Source organism: Silurus aristotelis (genome assembly GCF_946808225.1).
Source record: "Silurus aristotelis genome assembly, chromosome: 17".
NCBI classification, from domain to species: Eukaryota; Metazoa; Chordata; class Actinopteri; order Siluriformes; family Siluridae; genus Silurus; species Silurus aristotelis.
This window is the reverse complement of record NC_139590.1, coordinates 32,501-55,870: the sequence shown is the minus strand read 5'-3', so window position 1 is coordinate 55,870 and position 23,370 is coordinate 32,501. Positions and strand designations below refer to the sequence as shown.

General features: G+C 43.9%; 2 protein-coding genes across 3 annotated transcripts in view; both read right to left on the bottom strand.

The window, feature by feature from the left end:
• Positions 1-6,371: 6,371 nt before the first annotated feature.
• LOC310740245 (ferritin, middle subunit) lies at positions 6,372-7,665 on the bottom strand. The gene is made up of 4 exons (XM_083566782.1): positions 7,391-7,665; positions 7,120-7,266; positions 6,758-6,883; positions 6,372-6,665 (listed from the first exon to the last, which is right to left on the bottom strand). Exons 1-4 carry the CDS (start codon positions 7,490-7,492, stop codon positions 6,510-6,512), a joined length of 531 nt encoding a protein of 176 aa, XP_083422908.1. The 5' UTR covers positions 7,493-7,665; the 3' UTR covers positions 6,372-6,509.
• A 2,217-nt stretch (positions 7,666-9,882) lies between these two features.
• aldh16a1 (aldehyde dehydrogenase 16 family, member A1) overlaps positions 9,883-23,370 on the bottom strand; it is a 17,249-nt gene continuing 3,761 nt past the window's right edge. For both annotated transcript variants that reach the window (XM_083566737.1, XM_083566738.1), the window contains exons 5-18: positions 20,693-20,850; positions 20,528-20,605; positions 19,532-19,716; positions 16,647-16,805; positions 15,549-15,707; positions 15,031-15,187; positions 14,024-14,099; positions 13,315-13,420; positions 12,756-12,880; positions 12,365-12,532; positions 12,063-12,267; positions 11,758-11,943; positions 10,856-10,981; positions 9,883-10,593 (exon numbers count right to left, since the gene is read on the bottom strand). In XM_083566737.1, coding sequence (XP_083422863.1) covers positions 10,423-10,593; positions 10,856-10,981; positions 11,758-11,943; positions 12,063-12,267; positions 12,365-12,532; positions 12,756-12,880; positions 13,315-13,420; positions 14,024-14,099; positions 15,031-15,187; positions 15,549-15,707; positions 16,647-16,805; positions 19,532-19,716; positions 20,528-20,605; positions 20,693-20,850 — 2,059 coding nt within the window. In that variant the 3' untranslated portion in view covers positions 9,883-10,422. The remainder of the gene's footprint in view (positions 10,594-10,855; positions 10,982-11,757; positions 11,944-12,062; positions 12,268-12,364; positions 12,533-12,755; positions 12,881-13,314; positions 13,421-14,023; positions 14,100-15,030; positions 15,188-15,548; positions 15,708-16,646; positions 16,806-19,531; positions 19,717-20,527; positions 20,606-20,692; positions 20,851-23,370) is intronic.

The following is a 23,370-nucleotide window of genomic DNA, read 5'->3' as shown; positions in this document are numbered from 1 at the left end:
AACACCCACTGTCCAATGTCCTTCTTGCTACGGGACGAGGATGCCCCCCTTGGTGAGGACGCACTGGTTCATCCATGGCCCAACATGCTGCTCTACACGTTTCTTCCAGTCTGCCTAATAACCCCAACCCTGGCCAGGATGGAAGTACAGAGTTTGTCTCTGATCCTTATAGCACCCAGGTGGCTAGCAGAGATAATCCCTCCTCTGTATGCAGAGCCATGGCCCCTCCCATTGCGCACGGACCTCCTGGCCCAAGCAAACTGTGAGACTACTATCCTCACCCAGAAAGGGTGGCTCTCTGGGCCTGGCCCGTGAGAGGGCAAATTTTAACATTTTGATCGTCCCCCTCATGTTATTGCCACTATTCAGAATGCCAGGGCCTCTTCCACACGTTCTCTTTATGATTGCAAGTGGTGTGTGTTTAAAGAGTGTTGCGAGAGGCACCAGCTTATTTTATATCTGTGCTCAGTCACTGATATTTTGGGTTTCTTGCAGGACCTTATCAAATGTGGAAGATGCATCCCCGCTTTCACTGGTGGTGTGACTGAGCTCTCCCACTTTTCACCCTCCTCCTTTTTTGTCTGCAGAGGACCAGAGGCTGAATGCTTTATGCCCTGTGCGTGCCCTGCCGGGTTACACTGACAGGACTAGCCCTTTAAGAAGGAGCGACCAGCTCTTCGTTTCTTAACCCTAACCCTAACCCAAAGTGACAGTCCAGAGATTAAATTGATTAAAGTTGTCTTAGTGCGAAAAGAAAAAATGTGTGCAGGGAGCTCCAGTGCTGAAGGTGAGGGTGGATGAGGTGTGTTTTCTCACCCGTACAGCTTGTGGTCTGTCTGTCAGGAAATTAGAGATCCATTAACACAGCGGCAGGCTGTGTCCCAGGACTTCCAACTTAGAGGTGATTGTGTAGGGAATTATGGTGTTAAACGCTGAACTGTAGTCCACAAACAGCATCTTTGTATAACTCCCTAGACGACCAATGGCGGAGTATCTCACGGACATGGACTGCTACACCTCCTCTGTACTGGATTACATCAATACCACCATACACAGTGTTACCACTCAGAAACAGATCATCACATACACAAATCAGAAGCCATGGATGAACAAGGAGGTGTGCCTCCTGTTGAAGGCATGCATTACTGCCTTCAGATCAGGCAATGCACAAGCCTACAGCACATCCAGAGCTAACCTTAAGAGGGGCATTAAAGAGGCCAAGCACTGCTACAAGCGAAAGATAGAGGAGCATTTTTCCAGCTCAGACCCTCGATGCATGTGGCAAGGCATCCAGGCCATCAGTGGATACAAATCCACCCACTCCATGCCCGCTGCCACTGATGTCCTCTTCTTGAATGAGCTTAATTACTTTTATGCTCACTTTGAGAGAGACAACAGAGAAACTGCCACCAAACTCAAACCCTCAAGCTGACCACCCTCCAATCACACTCTCCTCCACAGATGTCTGCAACGCACTGAGCCGGATCAGCGCACACAAAGCCGGTGGATGTTTACTGACATCTTCAACCTGTCTCTTGCCCAAGCAGCTGTTACTACTTGCTTTAAATGCACCTTCATTGTGCCTGTGCCAAAACACTCCAGCTCAAAGTGCCTGAAAGACTACCGTTCTGTAGCACTGACACCCATTGTCATGAAGTGCTTTGAGCGGCTGGTCTTAGCACACCTGAAGGACTCTTTGGCATCCACATTGGATTCTCACCAGTTTGCCTACCGCAGCAGTAGGAGCACACAAGATGCAGTTTCCATGGCACTGCACTCTGTGCTCACACATTTGGACAATAATTATGCACGTATGCTATTTGTTGACTTCATCTCAGCATTTAACACCATCAAGTAAATAGCCAAACTTGTAGATCTGGGCATTAAAACCTCCACCTGCAACTGGACTTTGGACTTTCTGACCAACAGACCCCAGCAGGTTTGATCAGGCTCCATCCGCTCCAACACCATCACACTCAACACTGGTGTACCACAGGGCTGTGTGCTGAGCCCCCTTCCTCTACTTCCTCTTCACCTCCGACTGCATTTACATTTGCGGCATTTGGCAGACGCCCTTATCCAGAGCGACTTACAACTGAGCAGGGGAGGGTTTTAGGGCGTTACTGCATTCTTTGCTCGGAAGCGCCTCATTGCGCAACAATGGAGATGTAGCAGCTATCATATAGTTTAGCTTGATGACTCTATATTAATTTAATTAGCTACTGGACATTTCCTCGCTGACCTGCCCCTTCTGCTAATTCATTTACTTACGGTAAGTCTTGCTTCAGATAATAGATTAGGGGCATTAACTATTATTATTATTATTATTATTATTATTATTATTATTATTATATTTTAACATTGACTACTAATATATGTTACACATTCTGACTGTCCACTTTTATTAAGTATTCATTCTTGGAGAGGTTTTCCATGCGATCTACGAAGCCCGTGGTGCCTTTTCTGATCAGGGAGGAATCACACAGCACACAGCATGGCGCAAATGTTATTGTTTTTATTTTAATGCAGATAACAGACAAGTATATATACACACACTGAAAAAAACCATGAGCTTAAACTGTTCCTGATTGGGTAAGAAGACATAATAACCGGAGATGTGTGAGCCCAGATAAATACTTTCTGTATACCTCACATACTCACATCGTAAAAACACTGAAGAGATAACAGGAATGTATTTAGAGAACCAGTGTGAGAACCATCTTAACACTAACATATACAATCATCAAGCTAAACTATATGATAGCTGCTACATGTCCATTGTTGCGCAATGAGGCGCTTCCGAGCAAAGAATGCAGTAACGTCAGATCCGGTGTTATGCACTAAAAAGCTCCCCTGCCACAGTCTACCCCAACTTATCTCATAATTATGAGATATTAAGTCATAATTATGAGATACAAAGTCATAATTATGATTTAGTAAGTCATAATTATAAGATCAGGATCTCATAATTATGAGATAATAAGTCGCAATTATGAGATACTAGGTCATAATTATGCCTTTGTGAATGCAATGCACTTCCGTAAGAATCAGAATCACAAACAGTTTTATTGTTCACACTCAAGGAATCATTTGTGATGTACAGTTCATTAAGAGTAGGCAGTCTGGACTGTCCTAAGCCTATGGGAAAAAATAACCCAGAATATACCAACATGATTTCTATCTTCTGCTTGGGTTATAGATGGATGGATGGATGGATGGATGGATGGATGGATGGATGGATGGATGGATGGGTGGGTGGGTGGGTGGGGTTTGGATGGATGGATGGATGGATGGATGGATGGATGGATGGATGGATGGATGGATGGGTGGGTGGGTGGGGTTTGAGTGGATGGATGGATGAATGGATGGGTGGGTGGGGTTTGAGTGGGTGGATGGATGGATGGATGGATGGGTGGGTGGGTGGGTGGGGTTTGAGTGGGTGGATGGATGGATGGATGGATGGATGGATGGATGGATGGATGGATGGACATGACATAACAGATTGACAGAAAAAAAGATTTTGGGATATAACTGATCAACAATACAAATAAAGTTTCAGGTTACTGTTGGTTATAAAGTAATACAGTGAGGGAAAATATATATATATTAAGTACATTAAGTACATTGTATATCTGCTTCAAATGGACATTCAATGCAACCCAGATGAGGATGGGTTCCCTCTTGAGTCTGGTTCCTCTCAATGTTTCTTCCTTATGCCATCTCGGGGAGTTTTTCCTTGCCACAGATGTTCATCAGGGACAAACTTACCTACAAAGAATATATTTACTTTTAATCACCACATTATCTGTGTAAAGCTGCTTTGAGACAATGTTCATTGTTAAAAGCGCTATACAAATAAAAATTAATTGAATTGAAGTATTTAGGTGGCAAAAAAAACTTATTTCTATAATGTTCAAATTTTTGGTTAACTAATGGATTGAGTACAAAGACAAAATATTATTTTTTTAAGTTCCATAAAATTGGTAAAAAAAAAACCTTTTATAGAAAGTTTTGATTTTGTACTGAAGTTTGAAAATAGGCTTGATAAATTGATTTAGGATTGAATTATAATTTAGAACTAATATGATCCTATAAAAAGAAGATTTATAGAGTGTAAAATAAACTTTTTTTAAATTTTTTAATTTTCAAAGTTGTTTTCACAGCCAGGAATCCTCTGCTTATTTGATGTCAAACTTCTCAATCTTATCAGAAGATGAGATACTGCAAGTCATCCAATCTTGCAATTCCACCACCTGCCCTCTGGATCCAATCCCTTCAACTACAATTCAGATCATCTCACAAGATCTCCTGCCCTTCATCTCCACAATCATCAACGGGTCCTTAACATCTGGCTATGTACCAACTACCCTCAATCAAGCAAGGGTCATTCCCATCTTAAAGAAACCTGCTCTGGATCCATCAGACATCAACAACTACAGACCGTTATCACTTCTCTCCTTTCTTTCTAAATCTCTGGAACGCACTGTTTCTAACCAACTGTCTGTCCAGCTCTCACAGAACAACCTCCATGATCCTAACCCAGGGCTGGGTACTTGGTCCCCTCATTTTCCCCCTCTATACCCATTCTATTGGTGAAGTCTTATCCTCACACTGGTATGCGAATGACACTCAACTAATATTTTCTTTCCCTCCCTCAGATACCACAGCTTCCCCTTGGATCCCGGCATGCTTGACAGACATATCTTTATGGATGCGTGCTCATCAATTAAAACTCAACCCCAGCAAAACAGCACTGCTGGTCATCCCAGGCAATTCATCTCCAGTTCAAGATCTCTAAATAACTCCTTATGACTCTCCCCTTTAGCCACTGCTCGTAACCTTGGGGTAACTATGGACAATCAACTGTCCTTCTCCTCAAGTGTTGCTAATTTGGCTTGTTCTTATCGATTTCTTCTCTACAACATCAGAAGGATTCGACCATTTCTGTCCACACAGGCTGCCCAAGTGCTTGTTCAGTCTCTTGTGATTTCAAGACTTGACTACTGCAGCTCTCTGCTGGCAGGTCTTTCTCTGAACGCTATTCATCCACTGCAAATGATCCAAAACGCAGCTCCACGACTCGTGTTCAATCTGCCCAAGTTCTCCCACACCACCCTACTAATGCTTACTTTACTGGCTTCCAGTAGCTGCACGTATCAGATTTAAAACACTGATGTTTGCCTACAAGGCCAAAAATGGACCAGCACCATCTTACCTCAGAGACCTCATCACATCTCGCACTGCACCACGCTGTCTGAGATCCTCCAGCACTGCTCCACTGGTACCACCTTCTCTCAGAATGAGAAGTAAGTATACCACAAGGCTTTTCTCTGTTCTGGCACCGAGGTGGTGGAATGAACTTCCCCTAGATGTCAAAACAACGAATTCCTGGCTATCTTTAAGTGACGATTGAAGACCTTCATCTTCCTGAAACACTTACACTTTCCAAGTTTGCTTTGTAAAAATCAAGAGTTATAGTCTGATTTATATGGAGTTTGTAATCTAGCATACCAGTGTAGAATAATTCATTGCTAGAAACTCAAAGCACTTCTGCTAAATGACAAATGTTTATTATTACAGTTTAGTTTAGTGTAAATTAGATTCTTTGTAATTTTGTAAATAGTAGTTATAGGGAGAACTGGATTAGGAGTTGGGGCCACTAGCACTGAGTGCTCACCTATTATTTCTACCAGCCCACCCTTTTATAATTGCCTTGAATTAAATCATTTGTGAAGCATTTTTAATAGAAATGTGCTCTGGTTGCTTTTCAATAAGCTGGAAATGGAATGAGTAATGACAATCACAATGGGTCTTTTTAATCTGTACTTCTGTCAATATCATTCATACGTATCTACCCATCTATATATATAGTTTTTTTATTTATTTTTTTTATTCTTAACCTTTTCATATTTTAATACATGTGTTACTCTAATCTTTGTTTTATTTCTTTATGTTTACAAGCTGGACAGTCAAAAAAAAAAAGCATTTTACATGTCACTCTGTATGAATGTGTATGTGACAATTTAAATGGGTGAGGCTCAGCTATACTACATACAGCTGCTAAAGGGCCTCAGATATAGCTTCTTTACAGTGGAATAGTTCTAATCTCCATTTTAAATGTAGTCACTGTCTATAAACACCTGCTTTATATGTTTATCACCCTTAGCTCACTTTACTGTAATGTCCACAAGATGACAAATCAGTTCCAAACTGCCCGTTCCCCACCCTAACCTACAGAATTAAAAAAAAAAAAAAAAAACTAAATTGAAGAGAAAGTCAGTAAATAATTTAATAAAGTGGTGTTTGAAACCATCCCCAAACACACCCCCCCCAAACCTTTCAACTAATCACACAGAACACTCAGGCACTAATGTGGCTCAAAATGTTTATTCATCAGAATCAGCCATGATTAACAGGTACATGAAACTCAGGAAGCTGATGTTTACACTCAGTTCTACACAAACACAAATCAGGATTCTTAGCAGAATCTCAAAATGGGTGATGTTCATTTAACTCTTTTCTCCCAGGGTGTGTTTATCAAACAGGTACTCGGCCATTCGGTTGTTGGCAGCATCCATCTTGGTGAGGTTGGTAACATGGTCACCCAGTTTCTTTATGGCCTCCACCTGTTCGTTCAGGTAGTGAGACTCCAGAAAGTCACACAGCTGATGGGCAGAAAAACAAAGACCGGTTAAACACACACAAACTCGTTAAACATGTGACCATGACTCATCTGAGACACTACCCACACACTCACATGAGGATCTCCTTTATCAGTGGAGAGTTTGTGCAGGTCCAGCAGAGCCTGGTTTACAGTCTTCTCCAGCTGCAGAGCACACTGCATGGCCTCCAGTCCACTACCCCACTCATCACGCTCAGGTTTCTGGAAAACAACCACCACACACACGTGAGTAATTGTGGTAGAAATAAATTCAGTATAATTGGAAATGAACGTGAAGCTGCACTGCAGTAAACAATCATCATGTAGTCTCTATGATTAGACAGAAACGGATCATACCACTACGGGGGGGTGGGGGAGATAAGTCATGTACCTTTGTTAGACATGTCCTAAATGAAACGAAATAATCTTAGTGTATAAATAATGAAGGTGTAAATAACCTTGACGTCCTGGAGAAAAATGCGGCCGCCTCTCTTGTTCTGGAAGGACATAAGCTTCTCCGCGTGCTCGCGCTCCTCATGACTGTTCTCTTTGAAGAAATGCGCGAACCCCTCGAGCGCGACATCATCGCGAGTAAAGTAGTAGGCCTGTGGGAAAAGAGTCCTAATGTCAAACACCGGAAATACAAAGGAACACTAACCCACCTCATTCCCAGTCAGTCAGCTGTCCACCTCAAACCCCAGCACATTTTACACCCTCGGAGCTTCTCACCATGGACGTGTAGGTGTAGGACGCGTAAAGCTCCATGTTGATCATCTTGTTAATGGCGGCCTCGCAGTCGCGGTGGTAGTTCTGACGAATCTGACTCTCCATTTCGGCTGGTTTGATCGTTTTCTTATCAAAACGTACAAAAACAGAAATTTAGAAGTCAAAATCTGGAATGTTTAAGCAGGAAAGAAGAAGTTCCGTTCAATCACTGTTGAAGCAAGAATCTTCTGAATCTGACGCTAATATGGCTCGCGCTTGCTATTTATTATTGCTCGGGGAGGGGAGGGGGGCGGTGGTGGTGGCGTGTACAGAAAGTGGGCGGGTCTAAAGAAAGTGACCAATTATAAGCATGACTCTTTGTACCCACTGAAGACACAAAGGGTTACTACAGGTCATTTATAACATATGTATTTTTAAACAGCTCCAAATTCATTATTTTACTCAACTTTATTTGATTAAAATAAAATAAAAAATAACTACATTAAAATAACTCAAATGTAGATTACAAACTGACAAATTATCACAGCGTTTGTTACAGAAAGCAAAATAAGGCAGGCAGTGACTAAGCAGTTTTTAACTGCACACGTGACCTGGTTATTAAGAGACAGTGGACATAACCAGAGTTTTACTAATTTAACCTGTAATAATGATCAGCACATCAAACATACTTCGTTATTTATTACAGTCTATAATAAATATTTACTTTTAATCATTAATTTTTTCGGTGAACTTTATTCTCCATAATCTCATTATCTGCCATATCACCAGCCTAGATCTCATGAAATAAATAAAAGGTTTACATGTTATGTCCACATTTTCCATAAACTCTATCTAGTATACACACACACACACACACACACACACACGTGTATATGTATAAAATCAGATTATGGATTGTATATATTATATATCAGTTTATCATTAAAATTTGTCATTATATAATTTATATTTCTGGTCGAAAGACAGAAGTAATTTGCCATGTGATATTGTGTAACGCAGCATTTGATGGTAAGATGTTACCTGTGTGAAGTTGCTACTAGAATCTCACCAAAGCTGAAAAAGTGTCGTGTCACTGTGACTCAGCATCTCATGTTGATCTTCTGACTGCAAATCACATGACACCCTACTTCACAGTGACTTTCACAATAACGCAAATCACGAGCAGAGGCAATTTGCAAACCAACATTTGCCTACGACAGCAGAAATCTCAGACATGACCATTATAATAAAACTGTAGTTCACACATAGGATGTAGCGCTCAACCATTTAAACTCAGTGTACTCAGTGCTTTACATATATAATTAAATTAATCTTTATTTGTACAGCACTTTTAACAACGGACATTGTCTCGAAGCAGCTTTACAAAAATAAAGCAGTATTAATGAATGTATAAGTTTGTATTATAAGTCCTTGTAATTGTAATTGTAAGCTTTGTCTCTCTATACAGACAGTGGGAAAAATGACATTTATTTTGAATTAAAAGTGGAAATTAAAAAGCTAGTTTTGTGAATGTGAAAACATGCAATATCACAATATAAAAATGTAAAAATGTCAGACCTGTTACATTAATATTAAAATCATTTGACTTCATTATTTAAACCTTTCTGGGATAAAGAAAGTTGCAGCAAACAGCTTTTATTAGACACTTACAAGAGAAAAAGGAAAATGTGCCATGTCCTAGTGATTCAGCAGTTTATAATTAGCAAGTGTAAAAGTAAAAGAAAGAAAGAAAAAAAAAAAGAAAGTAAAAACTTCCTCATACTGGATCACCAGGTCAGAACCAGGAAACACCCAGGATCTAGTCTCTCTCCATCTTTTTCTGCACTATGACACTTTAACTTTGGACTTGCACATTATTGTGCCACTTTATACCACACCATACTGCACACAGACACCTTAAGGACAATAACGTTTATCACTTTAATTTTTACAGTCATATGCATTTATGTAAATACACATTCACATATCTTCATATATTTTATACTTTTTATCTACCTTCTTTTTTTTTGGTTCATCTTTCCTAAGATCCATTTTATATTTGAATGCCGGACTGTCGTAAAAATGATCATACTCTGTATGTGACAAATAAAATTTAAATTGATACATTAAGAGCACTTCTAAACGTGTCATAAAAGCACCTGTTCTAACAGTGTGAACACAAACACTTGTTTTAAGGTCTTGAGTTTTTGTGTGAAAGCAGAAATGACAGTAAAAAAAAGCAGTTTCATTATCAAGGTCAAGTTTCATCCACCACTTAGACAAGAAAACAGACAAGTGTGTTGATGCAGGTCTTTCTGCAGGTACCCTGAGAGATGGTGGGTGAGTTAAGCAGAGGATCAGAGAGAATGTGGTGTAATGAGAGCTGAGTAAGTTCTGATATAAGAGGACATGACGTCACGTAGAGGGCGTAGAGGACACGACGTCACATCACGTAGAGGACGCTACTTCATGGAAAAGGTATAAATGATAGAAAAGGATTTGATGCAAGATTCCAGTTTTCTCACAGAAAGGATTTTTTATTTAAAATCATCTCAAATACCAGTGTTTGTGTGAATAAATCAGACAATTATGTTTCTTGAATGTTCTTTAATATTGTGGGATTTATTTAAACTTTGCTGATAGTGTAATAACATGACGAGAAAATCAACAGTGAAAACCAGAACAGTAAAATTATATTAAATTATTACTCATTTAAAGAATAAAGCTTTATTAAACAGGTCTATACATTTTTTAGCCTAAATGATTTCAACAGGTGAATAAAATGAACTGCCTGGATTTTCCTGTAAAAGGTATTAAGTATGAGACACATCCTGAGGTTCCCATGTGTTAAATGGGAAGGTTAATAAAAAATGTGACCGTTTGTAGTTTACTTTCGCTTCTCCATTTTGTCCTGAAAAAAAATCTGAATCAGCAGTTTTTCTCTGGTGAGATTTTTATAAAACACAACTTTTTTTTAAATATCTGATGTAATAACCTACATTTCATTGTTTATTTAAAATCCTAATTTATTTGTTTCATCAGCAATAAATGTTTTTCTAAGCCGTGGGGATCCACACAGTCTTCCACACCACACACTCTTTCCACATCTCCTCCTGCATTGAGAAACTCGGCTTGGTCCAGAATTTTCTTCCATTTTCATCCTCCTCTTCCTCACAGTGCAGCCACAGACGCTTTAGAGGACTACAGTGCTGCAAAAACTGGCGGCCCTGTACACACACACACACACACACACAAACCATATGCCACATTCACTATTATTCACTACTGTCTCATTTACACACTTTTTAACACAGCCGTTTTTTTAAGCATCTGTATTATTGTTGCAGTTTTGTAGAATTTAGACAAAAATTCATCTTTTCTCATCCTGATTTCCTATAAAAGTTGTATGCAGGTTGTTTATGAATGCTTTATGAAGTTTGAATTTCAGGACATAACTAAACAGATCAATAAAGGTCAAATCACACAAACCTCTGCACTGCCCCAGTACCACACAGCCTGGATCTCATTGTGATTGGCCAAAGCCTGGGTCAGCTGATCCTTTCCCCCACTGATAACACTGACCACGCCTGCAGGAACATCAGACGCCTGAAGAACCTGCCAAGACATCGGATTTTATCTTTATTCATAAATATTTAAAACACATCAGTAATAATCACAAACCTATAACAACAACAACAACAACAACAGAAATTCACACATCAAAAACTATATTAACTATAACATTTCGACTGGTGATGGTGAACTCTACTGGAGTAACTGTGTGCTGTAATGGACTGCTGATGGAGTTTTATGGAGTAAAACAGGTGAGAGGAGTGATGCACACTGGCGAGGAGAGTGATGCACACTGGCGAGGGGAGTGATGCACACTGGCGAGGGGAGTGATGCACACTGGCGAGGGGAGTGATGCACACTGGAGAGGGGAGTGATGCACACTGGAGAGGGGAGTGATGCACACTGGCGAGGAGAGTGAGGGGAGTGAAGCACACTGGCGAGGGGAGTGATGCACACTGGCGAGGAGAGTGAGGGGAGTGAAGCACACTGGCGAGGGGAGTGATGCACACTGGCGAGGGGAGTGATTAATTCACCGGAATAAAGCTTTATTAAACAGGTCTATACATCTATACAAAAAAATCTGAATCAGCAGTCTGAATCACTCTCCACTGGCGAGGAGAGTGATACACACTGGCGAGGAGAGTGATACACACTGGTGAGGGGAGTGATACACACTGGTGAGGGGTGATGCACACAGGCGAGGGGAGTAATACACACTGGTGAGCGGAGTAATACACACTCATCTGTATTGTGAAAATAATTGTTTATAATCTAAAGGATGAAATGAAGAGATCTGTTTAGTTGGAATGTAAAATCACCGGAATGAAATCGAGAGCTGGAAGAGGAAACTTCTCGCTAGTCACTATGATGACAGCGTTGCCCACGGAAACGGTTGCCCCCAGAACAGACACCATGGAGAGAAGAGGTTTAGTGTCGGGCAAGACCACACCCACAACTCCTAAAGCCTCTGGGGTTGAGACGGAATAACCAGTTTGAGGGAGAACCTGTGGAGAAATAGACATAAAACTGCAGGAACCATTTGGAGTGTTTCCATTTTTAATTTTTATTTCTATAGCACTTATTAAGTGTTAATGGAGTAAAAAGGAAAAAAAATGTCTCTTACTGGAATGTGTCCATTTTGTTTATCACAGAGTGCGGCCCAATCAGAAAGCCTGGAGATGCTAAGCTCCACCTCTTGAACAGCCTCCTCTATAGACACCCCGGTCTGTCTGTGGACTGAAGCAGCCATGTCCTGCTTTCTTTTATCCAGACAGTCAGAGAGGGAGTAGAGGGCCAGAGCTCTAGACGCTGGACTTTTCTTCATCCACCTGCACATCAGAACCACAGCAGTGACCAACTTTATTATCCTCTGTAAGTGCGTGTGTGTTCAGCATCATAGACTACAGTGTGTTCCTGAACTCCTACCCTTGCTGCACCTTTAAAGCAGCTTCCACTGCATTACGCACATCTTTTCTCCCACCATCAGGACAATGAGCCAGAACAGCGCCCCCTGGAGCATGAACTGACCTACTGCAACCTGAATCTGCTTTACACACCCTCCCTCCTAACAAGTGAGAGCAGGAGTGAGAGACACTGAGAGAGAGAGAGAGAGAGAGAGAGAGAGAGAGAGAGAGAGAGAGAGAGAGAGAGAGAGAGAGAGGGAGTGAAAGAGGTTAGAGACAGAGAGAAAAAGTTACATTTTTAGACTTGAACTGGAGGCTCCAAGACTCCAGTTCTCTCTCTCTCTCTCACACACACACACACACACACACACACACACACACACACACACACACACACACACACACACACACACCTGGACAGATTAGAACCTTCCGGCACCAGGAACTTGGATGCTGCAGTTCCAAACTTGGAGTAGTCCAGAGAGATTGGCTGAGAAAGGGGCGGAGCCACAGATGCACTCAGGAACTGAAAAAGACCCTAAACAACAACATATTTAAAATAATTGTTATTCTCTATTTCTAAAAAATATATACAAAAAAATAATTCAAATGCTTTCAAATGAATTAAATGATTAAAAGTATAAAAACTAGTCATTGCGAACTGTTATTCAAGTTCTTGAATCATCATGGTGTATCAAGCACACAAATCATGAATATTAGGTATTAATATAAATATTCCATAAACATTTATTTTAAATAAATAATTATAAAATCCATGAACACAATTAGATTTAAAATAAAAAAATTATCCTGGAACTGGACCATAAGCCTGCAGATTCATTCTGTGTGTGTGTGTGTGTGTGTGTGTGTGTGTGCGTTTGTGTGTTAGTGTAGTGTTAATATTTTATTTATTTATTATTAATAAAGTGTTTAGTGTTTATTATTTTGTTTCTCCAAAATTCTTGTCTTCACCTCTCTCCCTCCGTCAGTGCAGGTCCCACTCTCCCTCCGTCCAGACTGCGGGAGCGAGGGATCTGTCACAGAGCAAGTGTTCACACACACCAAACCCACACACAGACTACACACACACACACACACACACACAGAATATTAAATTATAACAGAATGTAAAATGGTTTGTCATTAATGTTAATTCTGAATCTCTCCTTTCAGACAAAAACAGTTGGACAGGTGAAGACTGAAAAGCGACAATGACTTTTTTATTCTAATCTTCAGCCTTTCCAGATCAGTGAGAAAATGCTCGTGAGGGCTTCAGGTTCGTGTTCTTGGCTAACAGGAGAGGAACCTGAGGTGGTCTGCTGTTGTAGCTCGTCCTCGGTGTCTGATGTTTGTTCTGAGAGGATTTTCTCTTTACCATGCTTGTAAAGACTAAATGTACAAGTTATAACATCTGATGTTATCACTCATCAGGGCTTTGTGTGAACATTTCAGCAGAAGACCAGAAGTTATACAAATTCTTAACCATGTCATGGTTAAAGTCCAAGAGATCAGACGCTTTATCTGCAGCCTGATGTTTGATGTGAACATTAACCGAAGCTCTTGACCTGTAAGAGTTTTTACATCGTGCTGCTGCAGCCACTTGATTGGTTCATTACACAACTGCATAAATGTGCAGGTGTTCCTAATAAATTGGACAGTAAGTGTACACAGAAATACACACCTCTTAGCAGTCTCCAAAGCCAGCGTCAAATCTTCAGTCCAGATAGAAGCAGCTCGACCATGAGGTCTGCAGTTACCTTTAAACATTCAGAGCTCCTGTTATAGTCCACTGATTCACCACAAGTACACACACTGACTTGCAGAACTGTGTACCTGCTGATCTTCTGACCTGCATACATGCAGAACTGTGTACCTGCTGACCTTCTGACCTGTGTACCCGCTGACCTTCTGACCTGTGTACCCGCTGATCTTCTGACCTGCGTACATGCAGAACTGTGTACCTGCTGATCTTCTGACCTGCGTACATGCAGAACTGTGTACCTGCTGACCTTCTGACCTGTGTACCCGCTGACCTTCTGACCTGTGTACCCGCTGATCTTCTGACCTGCGTACATGCAGAACTGTGTACCCGCTGATCTTCTGACCTGTGTACATGCAGAACTGTGTACCTGCTGATCTTCTGACCTGCGTACATGCAGAACTGTGTACCTGCTGATCTTCTGACCTGCGTACATGCAGAACTGTGTACCCGCTGATCTTCTGACCTGCGTACATGCAGAACTGTGTACCCGCTGATCTTCTGACCTGCGTACATGCAGAACTGTGTACCCGCTGATCTTCTGACCTGCGTACATGCAGAACTGTGTACCCGCTGATCTTCTGACCTGCGTACATGCAGAACTGTGTACCCGCTGATCTTCTGACCTGCGTACATGCAGAACTGTGTACCTGCTGATCTTCTGACCTGCGTACATGCAGAACTGTGTACCTGCTGATCTTCTGACCTGCGTACATGCAGAACTGTGTACCTGCTGATCTTCTGACCTGCGTACATGCAGAACTAACCCCCACTGAAACAACAGAATTGCACTGAGTCTGGCACTAAATACATTTAATCCACCTCTGATATAAGAACATCGCTTCTCCTTCTTCTTGTTATAAATGATTTACAAGCTGTGAACTGTACAGAGTGAGATGTGCTAAAGATTGAGGATGAAGTTATTTTACCCAAAGCCACTCCCTCTGCAGTGCTCCTGAAGGACAGCAGGGGCAGTGCAGGACCGGGCGGAGGAGACACCACCAAGGGGCAGGAAGGAGCTATGTTACACACCACTGTGGGGGGATACCCACATCCTGAGGAGGGTGGAGGACAAGCCTGGATCAGCTACGACACACACACACACACACACACACACACACCCATTAGACGTTGCCATAGTAACAAGTTAAAAGTATAAGATGAAATGACCACATGCACAGATTTTCACAAAGCAGTGAGAAGTGAAGCTCTAAACAAAGCTCTAAACAAAATTTCCAAGCAGTTTCTTACAGTAATTAGTGTGTGTGTGTGTGTGTGTGTGTGTGTGTGTGTGTGTGTGTGTGTGTGTGTGTGTGTGTGTGTGTGTGTGATGAATTGTAACAAATTGCACCAGAGAGAAAGATTTTTCTTTGATAAATCTGAAAATGAGTGTGTTTGTAAAGAAGACAGGGGAAAAAGAGAGAGATTCAGTATGTCTGTGACTAACCATCGCCCCCTGCTGTTCGGCCTCATGCACTGCAGCATCCACTCGAGCTCTCTCACATTCATTCCTCACATGAACACACTTCATTCTAAACATCCTGAATTTCAGCTTCTCCATCACAGCATCATACACTGACTCCTGCACACACACCACCCACCTCCACTAAGAGAGAGAGGGAGAGAGGGAGCATAATAGTATGTTTAATCCAGAGAAAACGTCATGGTTTGGTTTAAATACATTTTTGAAAAGAATAAGGAAAGTCGGATAAAGAGAGACACAGAGGTGTGAAGTCTCAGTCAGTTATATTTTCTAATATTTGTATATCTGTACTATTTCTGTGCCCTTTTGGTTGGATGTTTGTACACAGTGTTGCACTGTAAGGAAGTAAATGTAATTAGTTACTGTACTTCAGTAGCTTTTTCATGCATCTGTACCTCACTGAAGTATTTCTATTTGGGAAAACGTTTATTTTAACTTCACTACATTTGTCAAAGAGTCAGTTCAACAGTGAGCAGAACATTTAGAGAAGAATAAATGATGAAGAAACTCCAGACTTGAACTCACCACAAGACACGTGACCTCATTTACACCCTTCATTTATAAGTAGTTGAAAAGTAGGATTTGTTTTCATGCTCATGATGATTATAATAGAAATCAATCAGTGTTTGAGTCATTAATATCATTCTATTAATAGATCAGTGTGCTGAGAGTCACATTCGAGTCTTTACACATAAACTGAGGTGATTAAGTAAAGAATCTTTTGATAAACATGTTAATAGGAACATTATAGTTATAATAAATCACTACTTTGGATACTTAAATACATTTAAAGGCAAATACTTTTGTACTTTTACTTCGAGTTAAAGTTTGAAGGGCACTTTTATTGGAGTCACATTTTACTGAAGGTCTCTAATTTAAATCAACTGCGTGGTTTGGGTTCTCCATAAATCACTGTTACATAGAGTACACTGAGAGGAAGTGAGGACTCTTATGGTGTTTGGTTGTGTATGGAGATGGTGGTTATTGAATAAAGAAGTCTTTTATTAAATAAAAAACTGTTGTGTTTAGTGAACTAACAAGAAGTTTATAAATATACTTTACCTCCGTATAGTTTTTGAAAGCCACCTCCATCAGTCCATCCACAGCACTGTCCACGTCTGCACTCTCAAAGATGATGAATGGACACACAGAGCAGACAGACAGGGACAGAGAGACAGGGACGCCCCGTCCAGCCACCTGCTTCCCCAGCAGCTCTCCATACTGAAACACACACTTTATTCATTTAGTACATTCACGTCACTACTCACTCAATAACAACTAGTACAGAAGCTAAACACCCACACAGACAGCCGCCCACACACCCACCCACACAAACCCGCCCACACCCACACAGACACCCGCCCACACACACAGACACCCGCCCACACACACAGACACCCGCCCACACACACAGACACCCGCCCACACACACAGACACACACACACCTAGCCACCCGCACACAGACACCTACCCACCCACACCCACCAACCCACACAGACACCCGCACACACACACACACAGACACCCGCACACACACACACACACAGACACCCGCACACACACACACACACACCCGCACACACACACACACCCGCACCCGCACACGCGCACACGCACACCCGCACACGCACACCCGCACACACACACACCCGCACACGCACACACACACACCCGCACACGCACACACACACACACACACACAGACACCCGCACACACACACACAGACACCTACCCACCCGCACACAGACAACCTCCCACACACAGACACCTACCCACCCACACCCACCAACCCACACAGACACCTACCCACCCACACAGACAGCCGCCCACACACCCACCCACACAAACCCGCCCACACCCACACAGACACCCGCCCACACACCCACACAGACACCCGCCCACACACACACACAGACACCCGCCCACACACACACACAGACACCCGCCCACACACACACACAGACACCCGCCCACACACACACACAGACACCCGCCCACACACACACACAGACACCCGCCCACACACACACAGACACCCGCCCACACACACACACAGACACCCGCCCACACACACACACACACACACCCGCACACACACACACGCACACACACACACGCACACACACACCCGCACACACACACACAGACACCCGCACACACACACACAGACACCTGCACACACACACACAGACAACCTCCCACACACAGACACCTACCCACCCACACCCACCAACCCACACAGACACCTACCCACCCACACAGACAGCCGCCCACACACCCACCCACACAGACAGCCGCCCACACACCCACCCACACAAACCCGCCCACACCCACACAGACACCCGCCCACACACACACACAGACACCCGCCCACACACACACACAGACACCCGCCCACACACACACACAGACACCCGCCCACACACACACACAGACACCCGCCCACACACACACACAGACACCCGCCCACACACACACACACAGACACCCGCCCACACACACACACACACACACAGACACCCGCCCACACACACACACACACACAGACACCCGCCCACACACACACACACACACAGACACCCGCCCACACACACACACACACACACAGACACCCGCCCACACACACACACACACACAGACACCCGCCCACACACACACACACACACAGACACCCGCCCACACACACACACACAGACACCCGCCCACACACACACACACAGACACCCGCCCACACACACACACACACACACACAGACACCCGCCCACACACACACACACACACACACAGACACCTACCCACCCGCACACAGACACCTACCCACCCACACCCACCAACCCACACAGACACCTACCCACCCGCACACAGACAACCTCCTACACACAGACACCTACCCACCCACACAGACAACACAAACCCGCCCACACCCACACAGACACCCGCCCACAAACACACACAGACACCCGCCCACACACACACACAGACACCCGCCCACACACACACACAGACACCCGCCCACACACACACACAGACACCTAGCCACCCGCACAGACACCTACCCACCCACACCGACAGCCACCCACCCACCCACACAAACCTGCCCACACCCACACAGACACCCGCACACACACACACACACAGACACCCGCACACACACACAGACACCCGCACACACACACACACACACAGACACCCGCACACACACACACACACAGACACCCGCACACACACACACACACAGACACCCGCACACACACACACACACAGACACCCGCACACACACACACACACAGACACCCGCACACACACACACACACAGACACCCGCACACACACACACACACAGACACCCGCACACACACACACACACAGACACCCGCACACACACACACACACACAGACACCCACCCACACCCACCAACCCACACACAGACACCTACCCACCCGCACACAGACAACCTTCCACACACAGACACCTACCCACCCACACACACCCACTAACCCACCCACACACACAGACACCTACCCACCCACACACACTAAACCACACCCACACCCACACACAGGCACCCACCAACACACACACACAGAAAGACACCCACCCACACAAACACTCACCCACCTGGACACAGACTTTTTGACTTGACTTGAGACACCCACCCACCCACCAAACACCCCCCAGACACCAACATACAGAAACCCACCCACCCAGATACACACAGACACCCACCCATCTACCCACACACACAAACACCCACCCACACACAAACACAAAGACATACACACAGACACCCACCCACACACACACCCACCCACCCACACACACCCACACACACACAGACACCCCCCCCCCCACACCGACATACACAGACACCCACCCACCCACAAACACCCAAACAGATGCACACACAAACGTAGAGACACAGACGTGCACACAGACACACACACCTGTGTGCTCCCACTGTAAGAGATGTAGTTGATCAAGCTCCTCTGAGCCAATCGGACTCCCACTGATTCGTTTCCTGTCACCACGTTCAGCACACCAGCAGGAAGTCCAGCCTTCATGAAGAGCTGAGCCAATAAGAGGGTGGGAGGAGCCATCTGAACTCCAGGAACCACGATGACAGCGTTTCCTACAAAACACATACAGAATCTACTGCTGTGAACTAACCAAAACAGTACATTTATAATGTAGGTATTAAATCACTCATCCTCTTCCTCCGTCGCCCCACTCTCACACACTCCGTCGCCCCACTCTCACACACTCCGTCGCCCCACTCTCACACACTCCGTCGCCCCACTCTCACACACTCCGTCGCCCCACTCTCACACACTCCGTCGCCCCACTCTCACACACTCCGTCGCCCCACTCTCACACACTCCGTCGCCCCACTCTCACACACTCCGTCGCCCCACTCTCACACACTCCGTCGCCCCTCTCTCACACTCCGTCGCCCCACTCTCACACTCCGTCGCCCCACTCTCACACTCCGTCGCCCCTCTCTCTCACACTCCGTCGCCCCTCTCTCTCACACTCCGTCGCCCCTCTCTCACACACTCCGTCGCCCCTCTCTCACACACTCCGTCGCCCCTCTCTCACACACTCCGTCGCCCCTCTCTCACACACTCCGTCGCCCCTCTCTCACACACTCCGTCGCCCCTCTCTCACACTCCGTCGCCCCTCTATGTAACCTCATGGATATCCAGGCCGTTTATGTGAAATCATCCCCAACTGCAAAGTGACCTCCACTTGAACACTATCCAGTGGCAGGCCGGGATGAAGCAGGCAGATCCAAAACAGTGGTCACTTATAACTCAGTAGCATGTTTAACTCGGCCGAAAGTTAACTCAAATAAAGAAAGCAGCAAAGAAACTGTAAGCAGTGTTATGGATGTGTGTGTGTTTGTGTGAATGTGTGTGTGTTGGTCTGTAGGCTGAACTCACCAACAGCGAGAGCTGGAAGGACCTTTAGCCACATGGAATAAAAAAAAGCATCATCTGACATCACCACTGCAACAACACCTAACACACACACACAGTTTATTTACAATCATATTTTTGCAGATACACATAGCCCATGTCAATGAACACGCGCACACACACACACACCTCGTGGGGTCCATTCAGGCAGGAGTGTGTGTCGGAGCTGAGCCCAGCCTGTATAATACTGCGCCAGGCGGATGAGTGGTGTGGCAGAGCCTGGAGTCTGACACAGATCACACACTTCACACACACACTGACTGTACTCCTGCAGTGCACTCCCTAACCTGCAACGACATGCTGTGTGTGAGCATGTGTGTGTAACCATATTTTCAAAAAAATTGGGACATTGTGTAAAATTTTAATAAAAACAATGTAATGATTTTTAAAATCTCAAATCTATATTATTTCACAATAAAACAGAAAACATCAAATGTTTAAACTGAATTTATGCCATTGGAAGGAAAAAATAAGGTAATTTAGAATTTGGACCATGTTGAACAGGATCATGTTTCCCACTGTGTAACATCACATCTTCTGTCTGTGTACATCTGGGACCTGAGGAGAGCAGTTACTGAAGATTTGGGAGAGGAATGTGTCTGATACAGGATTCTAGCTGCTCAACAGTTCTGGATTTCCTTTGTTGTGTTTTTTGTTTCATGATGCACCAAATGTTTTCAGATGGTGAAAGGTCTAGACTGCAGACAGGCCACTTCAGCTACTATAAAGTCATGCTATTGTAATAAATGCAGTATGCAGTAAGCATTGTCTTGCTCACATATGAAAAGCCTTTACAGAAAAAGATGTTTTCTGGATGAAACATTTGTTGATCTAAAACCTGTATATAGCACTGAAAACAAGCCAGACCATGGAGAGCATCCTGAACAGCTTCATCAATGTCTGGTTTGGGAACTGCACCGTCTCGGATCACAAGCCCGTACAGAGGATAGAGGACATCGAGATGATCACGGACATTTACACCACACACTGCATCCGCAAAGCCAACAGCATTGTGAACGACACCACACACACTCCTTACACACACCCTTCACTCTCCTACCATCAGAGGTTCTGAAGGATTTGAGCCTCACATCCAGACTCAAGCCATCAGACTCCTCAACACAGAACTGAAGCGTAGCAAACTGACACACACTCACTCAACTGTGTTACTGAACTGTTACACCCTGAAATCAAACACACACATTTAATACTCATGTACTCCATGTCTTGAGCACCACCCATATTATATTATAACTCTAACCCTAACCCTTTGTGTTTACATTTTGTGTTTATTTACAAGTGCACTCTTGTATACAGTCCTCTCTTTTGCACATTGTACTGTATAACATACAGCAGCTTTACTAGTTGGCACTATTTTGTGTTTTGTGTAACTGTCTCACATTGTCCTGTGTTGTTCTTTTGCAACGTCTTTTGTCTGCACTGTTTGCACTGTGAGACAAAAGGCAAGGACACTTACTTTAGTCCGTAACTCTGTGTTTTCTGTTATGTAGATTTATATTGTTAAATGTAACACCAGGGTTCTGGAGGAACATTGTCTCATGTCACTGTGTTCTGCATCAGATATATATGGTAGAAATGACAATAAAAGCTTCTTGACTTGACACACAGACACACACGACATTTACGACATTTAGCAGAACCCTGTGTCCAGAGCGACGTAAAGTGCAGTGTGTTTCCCTTTCACGTGCTCGTGCATCACTGTGGTACTTCCATCCCACACAAGCTCTGCTTTGCATAACTTCCAGGAACAGTTTTCTTTGTTGCGGTTAATATAAAATGCTCCCATGCTTTGGATGACTTGGGACGCACACTTTACCTGATGGCGGTTGACCCTGTACTGTCTGTAACTTTGTTCATTGTTCAATGTTTATTGTTTAAAGTGCAATACAGATAAAAATGAATTCAATTAAATAATTCCTGTTCCAATGTTTGGTGCATGTCCTAAGAAGAAAAATCAAAGTAACCGCAAGAAAAAATGTTTTTGTGCTTTTTTTGCTGCCTACTTTGCACCTTTTAAAACGGCCACACCACAGTGTGTGTGTTAGACAAATATTGATTGTGAACTGCTCCAGATGTTGTAGGTGCACAGTTGTGGTTGTAGTGTAGAGGTTTTTAGTGTAACTGGGTTTGTTGCTTTAGTAAAATGGTTTTTACCTCCGGATGTGAAACGTCTCTCTGTAATGCCAGGTGTTGTTATATTGTGTTTTTGGTATTGTATTGATGGTTTCTGTAATTGAGATGTGATAGTGGTGTATTAAGAGGTGCATTTGTATACCTAAGCGGGACTGTGTGTGTGTGTGTGTGTGTGTGTGTGTGTACCTAAGCAGGACTGTGTGTGTGCGTGTGTGTGTGTACCTAAGCAGGACTGTGTGTGTGTGTGTGTGTACCTAAGCAGGACTGTGTGTGTGTGTGTGTGTGTGTGTGTGTGTGTACCTAAGCAGGACTGTGTGTGTGTGTGTGTGTGTGTGTGTGTGTGTGTGTACCTAAGCAGGACTGTGTGTGTGTGTGTGTGTGTGTACCTAAGCGGGACTGTGTGTGTGTGTGTGTGTGTGTGTGTGTGTGTGTACCTAAGCGGGACTGTGTGTGTGTGTGTGTGTGTGTGTGTGTGTGTGTGTACCTAAGCGGGACTGTGTGTGTGTGTGTATGTGTGTGTGTGTACCTAAGCGGGACTGTGTGTGTGTGTGTATACCTAAGCAGGACTGTGTGTGTGTGTGTGTGTGTGTGTACCTAAGCAGGACTGTGTGTGTGTGTGTGTGTGTGTGTGTGTGTGTGTGTGTGTGTGTGTG